Raw genomic sequence first — 14,329 nt, 5'->3', positions numbered from 1 at the left:
ATAAGAGCGATTAGAGCGAAGCGAATATTCGCATCGCGTCCGGTGTGAACGCAGCATAAATTGTGACCACTTTATCATGAGTTGAAGCTTGATATCCCTCTTGTTTTCTTCTATCAAATCAAGTTTTATTTATAAAGCACATTTAAAAGCGATTTTTGGTCGAGCCAAAGTGCTGTACATGTAATAAAAACACATTACTACAAAACACAATAAACGACAATAAATTACAACAGATATAACTTAAAAAACAAAATAAGAATAAAACACACGGAATAGTCAGGAGTCGTGCTCCGCTCTAACTAGAAATCCAGAGAGAAGTGTGTTTTTAGTTTTGATTTAAAAACCCCTAGGGTCTGGGCCGACCTCACATGGAGGGGCAGAGTGTTCCAGAGCCTAGGGCCAGCTGCTGCGAAGGCTCGGTGCCCTCGGGTTTTTAGCCTGGTCTTGGGCACTACCAGCAGCAGCTGGTCAGCAGACCACTATGATCATATTCAGGTTCATATTAGTATGTAGTGCCTCTACTGTGACATGTCTCCATGCTTTAATGTTCAAAAAGCTTTTTATTTTTCTCATACTGCCTGTGCTTAGGGGTGCAACAACACATTTTTGGTCAGGTTTCTGATGCGGTCCTCAACTAATCGACCAATTAATCGATTAAAATCGATGACCAAATTAGTTGCCAACTAATTCAGTCGTTGATTCGTTCGGTCTATGTTGTTACTCTCTGTTTGCGGAGCTGGTCAGGTCACTCGGGGGGGGGGAAACATTCGAAAAAATGGCGGAGGCGTAGAGAAGCACGGTCCGAATAAAATCTTGAACAGCGTGGGAGCACTTCACTTTAAACAACAGTAAAAAGTGTGTAAAATCAAACTTGCACATGGGAGCACCACAGTGATGCGGGAACATCTCAAACGTAAAAAAAAAACACCCGATCAAGATCCCTCCGCTTCACGTCGGTCTCTGTGATCATACTGTCTGTGTTTTTTCCCCCCAATAATGACCGGCTCGCTGCACATTATCCGGCTTATTACACGGCCAAATATCAAACAAACTAACGACTAGCTTGACTTATTTAAAATATGCCAATTTATTGATTCGGCTATTTTAAAGTGTTTGCACATTTGCAGAAAATAGGTCGGGTTGAGACACTGCTGTATTTATGTGTGTGTAAGGAAGTGTAACTGCAGAGACAATCTACATATTGGTCGTAGCAAAGCCTGTTAACACTTTTTGTTTGTGATTCACAATTTTATTTTTTATAATTTGTTATAATGTATTATTTATAACGGCTCAGGTCCATTAAACAGGGATGCAAACTTGTCACCTTTCGGCGAAATTCGCAGTTTTGAATCCAAAATAGGTAGTTTGTGTGATTCATGTAGATCTGCAATAAAAATATTTTTGGGGTATGGGGGGGGTCTGGGACCCGGAGTAATCTGCGGCCGCGAGCTGTTATGTGCCATCATGACACGCATGGTGTTCTCTTTTTATATATTATAATGAAGCGCGAGCTGTGTGCTCGAGTCTTCCTGCCTGTCGGCTCTGCTCATGGATGTATAATAAGGCTCTGCTGCTCCGGGATGAATGACTTTGTATACTGCAGGGTAGCTTGTGAATTTACTCCAGGTGGAACTAAAGTCTGATTTAACACTCGATTAGATTTCACATCATTCATCCACATCTGTAAAGTAACTAAAGCTATTAAATACATGTAGTGGAGTAGAAGTACACCATTTACCTCTGAACTGTAGTGGAGTAGAAGAACAAAGTAGCAACACATTGAAATACTTAAATAAAGTACGTATCTCAAAATTGTACCCAAGTATAGTACTTGAGTTTATGAACTTAGTTACTTTACACCACTGGCTATACAGATAGAAAGACTAAGCCTTGCACAGAGGCATGAAAATACATTTTCAAAATGCTCAACAGTGCTGCCAAAATTATAAACTGACTGCTACACAATTCAAATAAATGCTTTTATACATTTCTATTAGATGTGACTCTTTGGCGTTTCTGTTATTAACTGCTTTAGTTGTTCTGACTGCTAAAATCCTCTGTTATTCCTAATTTTAAAGCCGATATTCCGTGGGGTCGGGGGGGTCGGATCCTTGTCACCTTTTTCATACCTGATGAGTTTGCATCCCTGATTAAAGCATTACAAAAAAAAAAAAAACAGTTAGGTTAGTTATCATTGTTGATAACTAACCTAACTGTGTGCATGAGGGAAACTCTGAAAGGGAAACCCCAAAAAGCATTATAGGGCCGCTTTTAATAAAGTATGAGGTTTAACGGTTCATTTGGCAACTTTCGTTACACTTATTTTTGTTTCATATCTGCTCAAGCTGTCACTTTATCCTGACAGTAGTGCATGAGAAATAATCTGCCAACTCCCACCACGTTTTAAACCATTTTTCTGATCAGTCAAACTGGACAGCTCTGCTGAAATATGGTAAAAAAAAGACACCAATGGTTTGAGAAACCTATTTTAGTGTACGGTTTAGCTGGTGAAATGGATCTTTTGGTTTTTGTCAGTCTGAAGGGAGGTACTTGATTTTCAAATGTTGTTGAACACATTTAGTCATCTGTATGTCATACCTTTTTTATTTTTCAGCCCCAAAGACTTTTTGTCTCCAGACCGTATGCACGAGCTTTCAGAGAGAGTCTCCATCTTAATGATGCAGCTGGAGATGGAGACCCAACAGAAAAAAGATGCCCTCGACAAATTACAGTCAACAGAACAGAGGGCAGCGCAGCTGGAGCTGGAGCTGCAGATGGAGGCCGAACAGAAAGTAAAGGCCCTGGAACAGGTGGAGATTTTGGGCGGCAGATTGGCAGACATTGGGAGTCAGAATGAGGACCAGAGCAACACTCAGGTATGCTGTGTTTAGATATACCTCCTCTTTGGCCTAGCAGAGAAATCCATTATTACACATGAGAGAAACGCCATAGCTAGCCATCATACTCATGGCTTGGTTGTTTTAGCTCCTTTTTTTTTTATTGAAGGACAGGTACAATTATACAGGTTCACAATTGTGACAATGATCTTCCTTCCATTTTCATTTTTTACCACTTAGTAAAAAACATTACAAGCCCCCACCCATCCCCTCCCACCTCGAAAGCCCATGGAGATATAGGTTTAATCAAAGAAGCACATTGATTCCATGTTATCAAAGAACATATAAAATGTAAATGTATACGTTAATACAAAGATACGTGGGTTGATTAAAAAAAAAGTAAAGTATAGGAAAATAAATAGCATTAGGTCATTTACACTATTTGGTTGGGAGTGTATGGATGTTGTTGAAATAGTCTATAAAGCACTGCCATTTCTTATAGAAACGGTCTACTGAGATCCTGAGAGTTCATTTGATCTTCTCCAGTTTGAGAAAGAACAACAGGTCTTTAAGCCAAATGGAGGACGATGCGGTGCTTATTGGAGTTTTCAGCCGCCTTTAAAACTAATCTTCAAACCTTGTTTTCCAGATGAAAAAAGAGTTTGCCGAGACGATCCATCTGTGTGAAAGCCTATCTACAGAGAAGGTAAGGCTTGATGGAGCTCCTCCGCTGTGACATAACTCATTCTACAGCTCGGCTTATTTTGCAACTGAAATCTGAGAAAATGATTTATTTATAATTGTAATGTTCAGTATTTAGGTATGTGATGTTATATACAGGTTGTGGAGAAACTCCCAAGGATATCAGATTTGTTCATTCCTGACCAGGCTAAATGAAGGAATATCTCAAAAATCAAATTAATTTACCCAGTGTCTTCAATTTTCGTATTCTCTTTGCAGCTATCTCTGTTTGCATCACTGCTTTTATTTATTTGTTTATATTTTTAACTGCATAGAGGGAAGCCTGCAAAAGCTCATTTTAAGAGTATAATGACAATAAAGATCCTCTGGGTCTTAAAAAAAGTTAGGTAAACTTCAAATCAAACAAACCATTTTATATATTCATGTTGCACAAAGCACAGCGAAAAATGTTTTATACCCTTTCCACACAGATAATTTGTTAAGCATGATACTAGCAGTTAAAAACAAACAACATTAGGGCAATGCTCTTGGAAATGCTTACTGCTGCTTTAATGTATTAAATGGTACGCTTACAGGACATGGTGCTTGCTGAACGGGACTATCTGAAGCAGGAGCTGGGGATGTTCATTGAGCAAATCGAAATACTGGAGGAGGAGAAAGCACTTCTCTCTCAGGAACTGGAGGAGAAGAGAGAGGTGGACGAGTTCAAGGCTCTAGAGGACGAGTGCAGGAAAGACCAAGAGGTAATTCATTTGATTCCATTCAGACTCCACAGATACCCCTTTCCCTCCAAACCACTACCAGTTTAGGCTCAAAGCTTGTGCTTTTCTGGTTCCAGTTGTGTTTCCACTGCCCAGAGCCCGACTGGTTTACGTTGCTGATTTACTCACAAAAACTGCGTTGGGTCGATGTTCTATTAATCAGGGTTCGTGCGGGTGCTGGAAATCCTTGAAAATGCTTGAAATTTAATGTGGTGTTTTCAAGGTTTGAAAAGTGCTTGGATTTTGGGAATGGTGCTTGGATTTGGGACAAAGTGCTTGAAATTGTAAATGCTTTAATTTCAAGCCTTTATTTACCCAGGTGTATCCCTTGAGATCATTGATCTCTTTTTCAAGGGAGACCTGCTTTACTTTTACAATAAATTGCTGTCTGACTGAATAGTTTGCTTTTTAGATTAAAAGAAAAGAAAGAAGTCGGAGCGAGCTTAATTGCTTCGCTTCTACATAAAACAGCTCCACTCCAGCCTTCCCGCGCTATGCGCGTGACCGGCAAGCGTTTTTGTTACGTGTGACCTGGGCATTCCGATGAGAGTGATAGATGACAGTATGCCAGGAAGTTGCCGTTTCAACGAGCGTTGGCTAGCAGAAGACAAATACAAGCCATGGCTAAGACGAGGGTCAAGCCCACGAATAGCCTCCTGCAAAGTTTGCAAAAAAGACTTTCAGTTATTCACGATGCGAGAGTCTGCGCTGACGAGCCAGATGAAAGGTACGCCGTAGTAGAGCATTTTGGATTAGGCTAACGTTGAATGTTACGTTTGTTTAAAGGGGACCTATCATGCAAAATGCACTTTTGTACATCTTTTATACATGAATATGTGTCCCCGGTGTTCCAGGGAACTCGCCAAGTGTCAGAAAACACAACCCTCTCTATTTTCCTCCATACCCAAATCTCTAAAAAAGGGGCTGCAACGGATCTGATAAAAACTGATCCAGATTTGAACACTGTCCTGACGTCAGGCAAGCACTGTAATTCTCTCCGGTTAGTCCACCAGCAGATAACAAACACCCACCTCTCCGCCTCTTCCAAGGAACGAGGGGACCGTGCGGCAGAGTTTCAGTTTCTTTCGCCGGTCAAGATATCCGTTAAAGTTTAAATCTTCCGGACAAAATTAGAAAAGTGCCGGTCAAAGGTCTTTGTTATTTATTGAGCTTTAAAACAAATGAATAACGACTCTATATAATAGGCTATAATAAAACACGGAGGACGGAGATCTCTTTTTCTCCCCCTCTTCTGACTTGATCAGAGCACGCTCCCCTCTCCTGCAGGGGGTCAGCTGCAGCTCACAGAATCAGCCCCCTGCAAAAACAGGGCTGGAGAACAGCAAATAGAGCGAAATGAGGCATGGCTAAAATGCATGATCTGTTTGGTATTTTCAAAACAGAAACGTATAAATATACCTTTTTATATAGGTATGGCCCTACAATATATCATTTAAATATAGCATGATAGGTCCACTTTAAGCTAGTAACGTTAGCAAGCTGAATAGCGAACTCGATGAGGGATAATTGCTTATGCAGGTGACAATAATTTCAGAGTGTACCTATGTCAGTACACCACAGGATGGTTACAGTCGCCATGCTGTGGTGTTCAGAGGATGAAGCACTCACTGTTGTAATTAGACATTAGCTTCTTAGTATGTTGTATTATAAACTGAGGATTTGACCGCGGTTGATCATTTTAGAAACAGGCTTTTATATAAAGTCTTGTAGTATTATACAAGTAAAACTACATTTTGCTTTAATCCCACGTAATTGTAGAAGAAACAGTCTTTTGAAGATGTATAAGACCGGTGTCTTGAGTAGTCAGCATTACCTACAAATCATTGTACACATTTGTAAATATTATTTTCCACTGGTTACCATTGTGAGTCTATTTTTATGCAGCTCTGCCTGATTTTGTGGCTACAATTCAGGCTAATACGCTACCAGAGTTGGAATTATTATTTGTATTTATTTTTTTCATTTAATCGTTTATTTGAAGAGGGACAGTGCATATTGATGAACATTTAAAACAAATGATGCTTTAAAAACGTAAACATGCCGGATTTTAGCTTTGAGCTAGTTTCCATCCGTAGTCCCTCACATACAACATTTAAGAACATGAATAAGTACCAGAGTGTAGGAATACTCTGTTACAAGAATAAGTCCCTCAATCAACATTTTCCTCAAGTAAAAGTAGAAAAGTATTAGCATCAACATATAGTTAAAGTAGTAGACAGTAAAAGTAGTGATTGTGCAGATTGGTCCGTTTCAGAATAGTATATATGTTTTATAATGATTGATCATGAAAGTGTTCTCAAAGCTGGTAAAGGTGCAGCTAGTTTGAATGACTTTGTATACTGCAGGGTAGCTTGTGAATTTACTCCAGGTGGAACTAAAGTCTGATTTAACACTTGATTATATTTCACATCATTTATCCACATCTGTAAAGTAACTAAAGGTATTAAATACATGTAGTGGAGTAAAAGTACACCATTTACCTCTGAATTGTAGTGGAGTAGAAGTAGTACACAGTTGCATAAAATGGAAGTACAAGTATTTAAAAAATGTACTTGAGAAATGCACCATGTGCAGTGTTGGAGGGCTGCTCAACATAGCCTACACACAAGAGCTGCTCCTCTCTGCAGCATCTGCCAGGCAGAAGTATCACATCTTGATGACCAAAGACGTCTAAAGCAAGATGAGAAGAAGACACAGAAGAGGAAAGGAATGATGGAGGAGATAACACGGATAAAAGCCAAAAAGAAGAGAATGGAGGAAGACATAAGGGTCCTCATGTAGTCTGCTGATCATAACGCAGAAAAAGCCAAGTCACAAGGAAAACTAAGCTTCATCTCCAAGTCCAATGGCCTTCGAAGAGCTGCTAAGGAAAAGGAAAGACATCTGGAGACTTTAGAGAGACAGCTAACTGACAAACTCAAGGAACTAAAAGACACTCCCTAATAGGCCTTGTGCTATTTAGCCTTACCTTGAATGATTCAATGCAGTGTTCTGTGCAGGTTTTTTGTTTGCTTTTTCAACTCAAGTTGATTTGATTTGCACAATTTCTGATTGCTGATTCAATGTGAAGGAAAATTTACATTTGAGTTTATACAGTATACGCGTGCATATAATGCACCCTTTGGCCTTACCTTGGAGAGCCTTATGTTTACTGCCAACCTAAAAGTACCTCAAAAATGTTAATCAAGAATTTATTGAAAAGTTATTTGGCTGATTGTTTTATATTGCTCAGCCAGGTTATATGGGATGCCCAGTCTACTTACAGATGGGTCACTCATTTTGAAATATTAAACTTAGTTTTATTTTCTTTAATTTTTCATCCTCATGTAGAATGCTATTACGAAACACACATTTGGTTGTTTATAGCATAAAGAACATCTGATTTAATGTGAGGTAGGGAAATAATCATTTGAGTATAAGTATGTGTATATAAATATGTAATTTACAACAGCTGTAAGATGCTTGAAAATGCACCTTGAAAATGCTTAAAGTGCTTGAATTTGACTTTGGAAAAGGTGTAAGAACCCTGATTAATAATAAGAAGCCAGATCAAATTCAAGAACAACTTCTCCAACGTTAAACTATTTCCCAGGGTGCAGTGCTTCATGGTTTATTAATGTCGTTCAGCGGCATCTACCGACCGTTGGAAAGCAGTAATTCACAATTCACACAAGCAACTATTGCATATCCCCCATTAGTGAATTAGTTTCAGACTGAATTTACGCTTTCTGGCATCACAAGGCCGTTATTAAAGTTTCTCTGGTATTAGACAGGTGATTTTATCATAGCAACTGAAGCTCATCTGACTATCTTGAATTGTTGTCGTTATCACATTGTGGCATAAGCCGTTTTCTACAGGCACATTTTACTGGCGTATTTTTTGCATTCTAGTCACTTTGCTAAGCGCACCCGCCTCCAACGTAAGCGTGATGTATTTGGTTCTTGGTTCTTGACGGGCAGTCCAGTGGGGCCAGATAAGAACCGGTTTTCGGGACAAAGAGCTGGTCCTGCTGCGGTGGAAACGGGAAGGACCGGTGCTTAATTGGACACTAGCCCCGAAATAGCCCTGGAACTGCTTTGATGGGAAAGGGGCAATAAACCCCTTCCCATCAAGCCGGTTGTAGTTCTAGCTCCGTGCTACTGCTCTTTTGGTTCGGAAGTGGCTCGCCTTTTTTGCCGCGGTTGTCTCCACCGGCCAGAGCCCGATTGGTGCTACGTCATGACAAGACCGTTTATCTTGCTGATTTTCTCTGCAGCGCCACTCACAACAACAACGGGGGACTGCGTCGGGTCGAGGCTCATGCTGCTTTTAATCCTACTAAGTAGGCCTGTCACGATAATTAATTTTGTTGGACGATACATTTTCCTGGAAATTATTGCGATAAACGATAATATTGTCGGCACTGTTGTAAGACCATTTTAGACCACTGACATAAATTACATATATTAAATTATAATAAATTAATTAAATCACACACAACCAAAACAATAAATTAAACTCAGGCTGGAAAACAGAGCTCTCTCTCTCTCTCTCTCTCTCTATCTATCTATCTATCTATCTATCTATATATATATATATATATATATATATATATATATACGATGCTTGGACTGTAGATTGGGTGTTGGGCTTTCATTTACCTTCTGTCATTTTGTTTGTGTGATCTAACAGAATGAGTTGCAAAATGAAATGGCCAACTTGAAGAAGACTGTTGAAGCCTCTGAGCTTCAGTGTCTGGATCTGCAGGTAAGACAACATGCCCCAAGTGTAGACATTTTGGGTTATTTGGAAATATATGATTTGTATTCTTCATATAACTATTACAAGCCGCACTTTGTTGTAGCAATTTTGTTAAATAGTATTTTAACTTTTGTGTTTACAAGAACAAACTACAAACTCTGACTGTTGAGCTGAAGAAGAAAACTGAATTTGCACTGGAACTTCAGAGTATGGTATGTCTTGTCCCATTTGAACATCGTAAAGTTGCAACTTCTAGCTTCTCTTTTCACGAACTGTTATAGTTACAGGGTTCCCGCGGGGTCTTAAAAAGTCTTACATTTGATAAATCTGAATTTAAGGCCTTAAAAAGGTCTTAAATATTACCAAAAAAAGAAGAAAGGTCTTAAATATGATTTAGAAGGTCTTAAAAATGATGGGATTTGAAAGGTACTTCTGTGTTGCGATCGCGTCTAAATGTGTTTTGGGGGAAATGTCCGGGCTGCAAAGTAACCTGTACGGTAATAGCCTTTCAGTTCCGCCCAACCATCTGTATTGAAATAAATCAACATGGAACCAGTAATCACTAACTTTGTTTCCCCCGGCCCCTTATTGGAGAACACCCAGCTAGTAACCTAGCAACCAAGCTTCAGCTAGCGGCAGTCAGAAACTCATGTATCTTCAAATCTACTTACAAATAAATATGGGGAAGTGTAAGTTCAACCGTATTTGGTTGGAAAACATCGAATTTAGTGCTTGGTTGAAACCAGTGGAGGGAACGTGTTTGAAGCCCGCTGCACCTTTTGCAAAATACATTTGCGTTTGTTTTGCTAATGTAGCGTTAGCTAGTGCAGCAGCTCCCGCAACAACACCGGGGGACCTCCGGGCGACGTTTTGGTCCATGTCAACCCTAAAAGCGGAGGTGCTGTAGACGCTAAATACCGTAGTTAAACACCAATCATACAACAGCAACGATGAAAGATTGTAGCCAAGGCAGCAGAGCTCTGAATATAGCTCTTGTCACTCTCTCACACACACACACACACACACACACACACACACACACACACACACACACACACACACTAGGGCTGCTCGATTATGCCAAAAATCATAATCACGATTATTTTTTTCAATAATTGATATCACGATTATTAAAAAGGGATTATTCATTGACTTTGAAAACATCCATTTATTGAACTTAAAAATATACTGTTCAAATTATTATTTGTTTTTAACTGTTGATTACCCTGAACGTATAATTCTACTGAAAAACCAATACAAAAATAAAATGTACATTTAAATAAATAATATCAAAATAATAAATACCAATAAACAAGATCAACTTCCACAAGCTACTAAACATATATAAATATGATAAATAAATTTGACTACAATTAATTAGATCAAATATGTTCTAGTGCACTGTCACAACCTAGCAAAGCAAAATAATTGTTTTTTTCGATTATGTTTTTGTAATTGTGGCAGGCCAAAATCGTAATTGCGATAAAATATGATTAATTGCACAGCCCTAACACACACACACTTTTTGTCTAACACGCTAACACAGTTCTGGGCTGTTATGTTCAGTCATTGTTCTTATGTTGAACATGAATACATTTACTTTGTAAGTAATTATGAGACTTATTTCTTTCATAGCAATTTTCCTTCATACTTTCTTGCCGTGAAATAGGTCTTACATTCTATTCAAAGTGGTCTTAATAAGGTCTTAAGTCTTAAATTTGAGTTGGCAAAACCTGTAGGAACCCTGAGTTATCTACTTTTAGCCGATTCCTTAAGCACGTAATGTGTGGTTATAATCTACAAGCAAACATGATTATTACCAGGGACATTTAGGTGAGATGTCTTTGGTTAAAATGTCTGCAGTATGGTATTTCTGAGCTTTGAATGCATTTACAAATACATTTTTACACAATTCTGATTGGATTTCTTCGCCTAAATACTTAATTATTCTGTTTGCATGGCAATTTAGTATTACAAGGCAAATATAATCTTTCAGAATAGGATCACGGCTTTGGAATAAAATAGACAAGGTAATTGAAAGTGTTCAAATTTAAACATATACAGAAATGGAAGTTCTTTTGATATTTAAGGCAAGTTTAAAAAGGTGTGTGTGTGTGTAATCTGTGTTCGCTTCCTAAATAATGGTAGGAAAATTAGGAAAGGCCAAATATTTTTCCCAACAAGTGTGCTATGCTTAATAAAGGAGTTTACATGTGACATATTGAGCTGACTTAGTCTGTGATGTTTCCCTCCTTGCAGAGCGGTAAGGACCTAGTGCAGGAGGTGGAGAAGCTGCAGCGCTCTCTGGGTGACGCTGAGGGCCTCAGCAGGGATACAAAGAAGGAGTGGGCTGTCCTGCGCAGTGAACACATGGCTGTGGAGGAGATGAATGTAAGTGGAAAAAAATGAACTATCACTTAAAATGTTAAAGGTGTTTTGAATAAACATATGGCTGATTTTGACTTTCGTATCGAAAAGAGATAGGGTGTTGGGATGGGTATTAGGGATGTCCCGAATACCATTTTTCGGGCTCCGGATATTTGGTAGTAATCGACAGCGAATATTCGGCCCGCACGGGGGGGGGGGTGCGTAGTAATCAGCAGCGAACCGCTTCATCACGTGCAGTGTTTCCCCTACCATTGTCTTGGCGGGGCGCTGCGCCCTGCCAACGGAGCCCCGCCTGAAATTCCAGGTGTCTTTAAAAAAAAAAAAATGTATTTAAAAAGAAAATATATATATATATATATTTTCTTTTTAAATACATTTTTTTTATATATATATATATATATTTTCTTTTTAAATACATTTTTTTTATATATATATATATATATATATATATATATATATATATATATATATATATATATATATATATATAGCAATATATATATATAGCACAGCACCAAATTGCAACTGAAGTAATCTATCTACGGTCACATTGAACATGTGCTCTTTTATTAAATTAACTAAACGCCTATGTTATTTATCCAATGTATGTGCATGTTTCAGTGTCCACTGCTTTGCGTATTCACATTCTCCCTCCGCTCTGTTTCTGAAGGGCGGGGCTCCGCTCCCCACACACGCGAATGCACACACTCACAATCAGAGACAAGAGCGGAGGAAAGGAGGAGAACAACAAAGTGTAAAAAGTCAAACAAATCTGCATTATTGCCCCGAGCTCTGCTGTCTGCCCGTTTGTGCCCCCCCCCCCCCAGTTTCAAATTCGTTTATTATTTTTTAACCTCAAGCCGTTATCGTCACGGAGGAGAAGGACACACACAGCCTGCCCAGGTGGACGCCCGCGAACGCGACAACGAACGTAGCGTGCGCATTCTAAAAATAGCTCACAGATGGTGAGCAGGTACCGCGGTTTTGAACTACAGTATTGAATTTGACAGAAAACAATGAAACGCCAGCAGAAGAATAGTCTAATGAGTTGGGTCAAAAAAAAGACAGGAGATGTGAGTTGGTTTATTCAGTAAATTAGCTCAGGATAATTGTATGTTCTGTCTACACCTGTTGATGTGAGGCTAATGCAGGATTTGCTAGCTTGATGCTACCGGCATTTAGCGGCAGTGACTCAACAAATTGCCTCTTAAAATGTATCGTCAGCAATGTATGACAAGCAGACTGCTTGTTTAACGTTAGACTCACACCAATAGCTCAATATGATCATAACGATTGCTTTCATATCAGAGATCAGATGAGGTGGAGCTGCCTCCAGCAATAGAGGATGAGGCAGAGAGAAGCAGCAGCAGCACAGGGTTGCAGCAGGTATGTTATATGCTGTAGTCAGGTGATTTAAATGTATCAATGAAAGGAAGAAGTGTAGGCTACATGATAAGAAGGGAATACAGTTTGAATAAAAGTAATAAAGTACAGTGTAACACTGTACTTTATTACTTTTGAATGTACAAATACTTTGTTACTGTACAATAACAATAATCCACAGCTCCTCTCTGCTGCAGAGGATAAAAAAAATTCAAAATTAAAAAAAATCGGGCACCCTGCCAAGGCAATAAACTTAGGGGAAAACACTGACGTGTGTTTGCAGGGGCTGATTCTGTGACGTAGCTTTAATGCAAATGAGCTGCAGCTGACTACGCCCCCCTGCAGGAGAGGGGAGCGTGCTTTGAGATCAGCTGCTGGGCTGTCAGAAGAGGGGGAGAAAAAGAGATCTCCGTCCTCCGTGTTTTATTCTTATATGATTATATAGAGTCATTATTCATTTGTTTTAAAGCTCAATAAATAACAAGGAAGACCTTTGACCGGCACTTTTCTAATTTTGTCCGGAAGATTTAAACTTTAACGGACATGTTGACCGGCGGAAAAAAATCTAACAAACTCTGCCGCACGGTCCCTTGGAAGAGGTGGAAAGGTGGGTGTTTGTCATCTGCTGGTGGACTACCGGAGAGAATTACAGTGCTTGCCTCGACGGGGAGGGATTGCATTGAATTACAGCAGCAGGAGGAGCAAACGCTTGCCTCGGGGAGGGAGACAAAAAGCCACAGCGGAGAATAAACAGAAGGGCAACCATGGCAACCATGCAAGGGAAGTCTTCTTCGCTGCTTTTGTGGCAGACTACAGCGCCACTTACAGGCCTGGCATATGTACTACAGCGTCTCCAGCGCTTTCGAGCGGCAATGGCCGGCCGTGGCCCAAGCCCACATTCCCCTGATAGGTGGAGAGTTGGCCATATAGGCGGAGCTCCTCGTTCCTGACGTCAGAGAATTTTCTGTATCGGATCCGTTGCAGCCCCGTTTTTAGAGATTTGGGTATGGAGGAAAAGAGAGGGTTTTGTTTTCTGACACTTGGTGAGTTCCCTGACACACCGGGGACACATATTCATGTATAAAAGATGTACAAAAGTGCATTTTGCATGATAGGTCCCCTTTAATTTAAATAAAAAGCAATGTTCATTTTGTTTACAATTTTGTTTAGTTAATTTACCTTTTTTTTTCTTCTTCAAAATAACCAATAAGAGTACCGTTAAAGGACCGGATCGATAAGCGGTATCGATAAAAGTAGTAGTACCGTTAAAACCTTAACGATACCCATCTAGTGTCGTGTGGTTTAGGCCAACTTTTACTCCAAATATAATATCACAATAATATTATTTTATCTTCTTTGATAATATTGGTCCAATATTGTACATTTTCAAAGTTTTAAGTTCAACTCTCCTGCCCTCAAAGGGCAGAACGACCTTCAGAAGGTCAAAACCCCTCCTTCAAGCTTCCTTTTTTTTGGTCAATAAGTTAAAGACATAA

The 14,329-nt window shown here is 39.4% G+C and overlaps 2 protein-coding genes across 12 annotated transcripts in view; one reads left to right on the top strand and one right to left on the bottom strand.

Annotated features, from left to right (window-relative positions):
- cenpe (centromere protein E) overlaps positions 1–14,329 on the top strand; it is a 158,632-nt gene that overhangs the window by 10,382 nt on the left and 133,921 nt on the right. For all 11 annotated transcript variants that reach the window (XM_034150564.1, XM_034150565.1, XM_034150561.1 and 8 more), the window contains exons 16-21: positions 2,615–2,876; positions 3,487–3,543; positions 4,115–4,282; positions 8,994–9,068; positions 9,206–9,274; positions 11,322–11,453. In XM_034150564.1, coding sequence (XP_034006455.1) covers positions 2,615–2,876; positions 3,487–3,543; positions 4,115–4,282; positions 8,994–9,068; positions 9,206–9,274; positions 11,322–11,453 — 763 coding nt within the window. The remainder of the gene's footprint in view (positions 1–2,614; positions 2,877–3,486; positions 3,544–4,114; positions 4,283–8,993; positions 9,069–9,205; positions 9,275–11,321; positions 11,454–14,329) is intronic.
- ddx51 (DEAD (Asp-Glu-Ala-Asp) box polypeptide 51) overlaps positions 1–14,329 on the bottom strand; it is a gene marked incomplete in the record, with an annotated part of 100,730 nt that overhangs the window by 28,592 nt on the left and 57,809 nt on the right.

The sequence above is a fragment of the Trematomus bernacchii genome, unplaced genomic scaffold (assembly GCF_902827165.1).
Source record: "Trematomus bernacchii unplaced genomic scaffold, fTreBer1.1, whole genome shotgun sequence".
Classification (NCBI taxonomy): Eukaryota; Metazoa; Chordata; class Actinopteri; order Perciformes; family Nototheniidae; genus Trematomus; species Trematomus bernacchii.
This window is presented reverse-complemented; position numbering and strand designations above follow the sequence as displayed.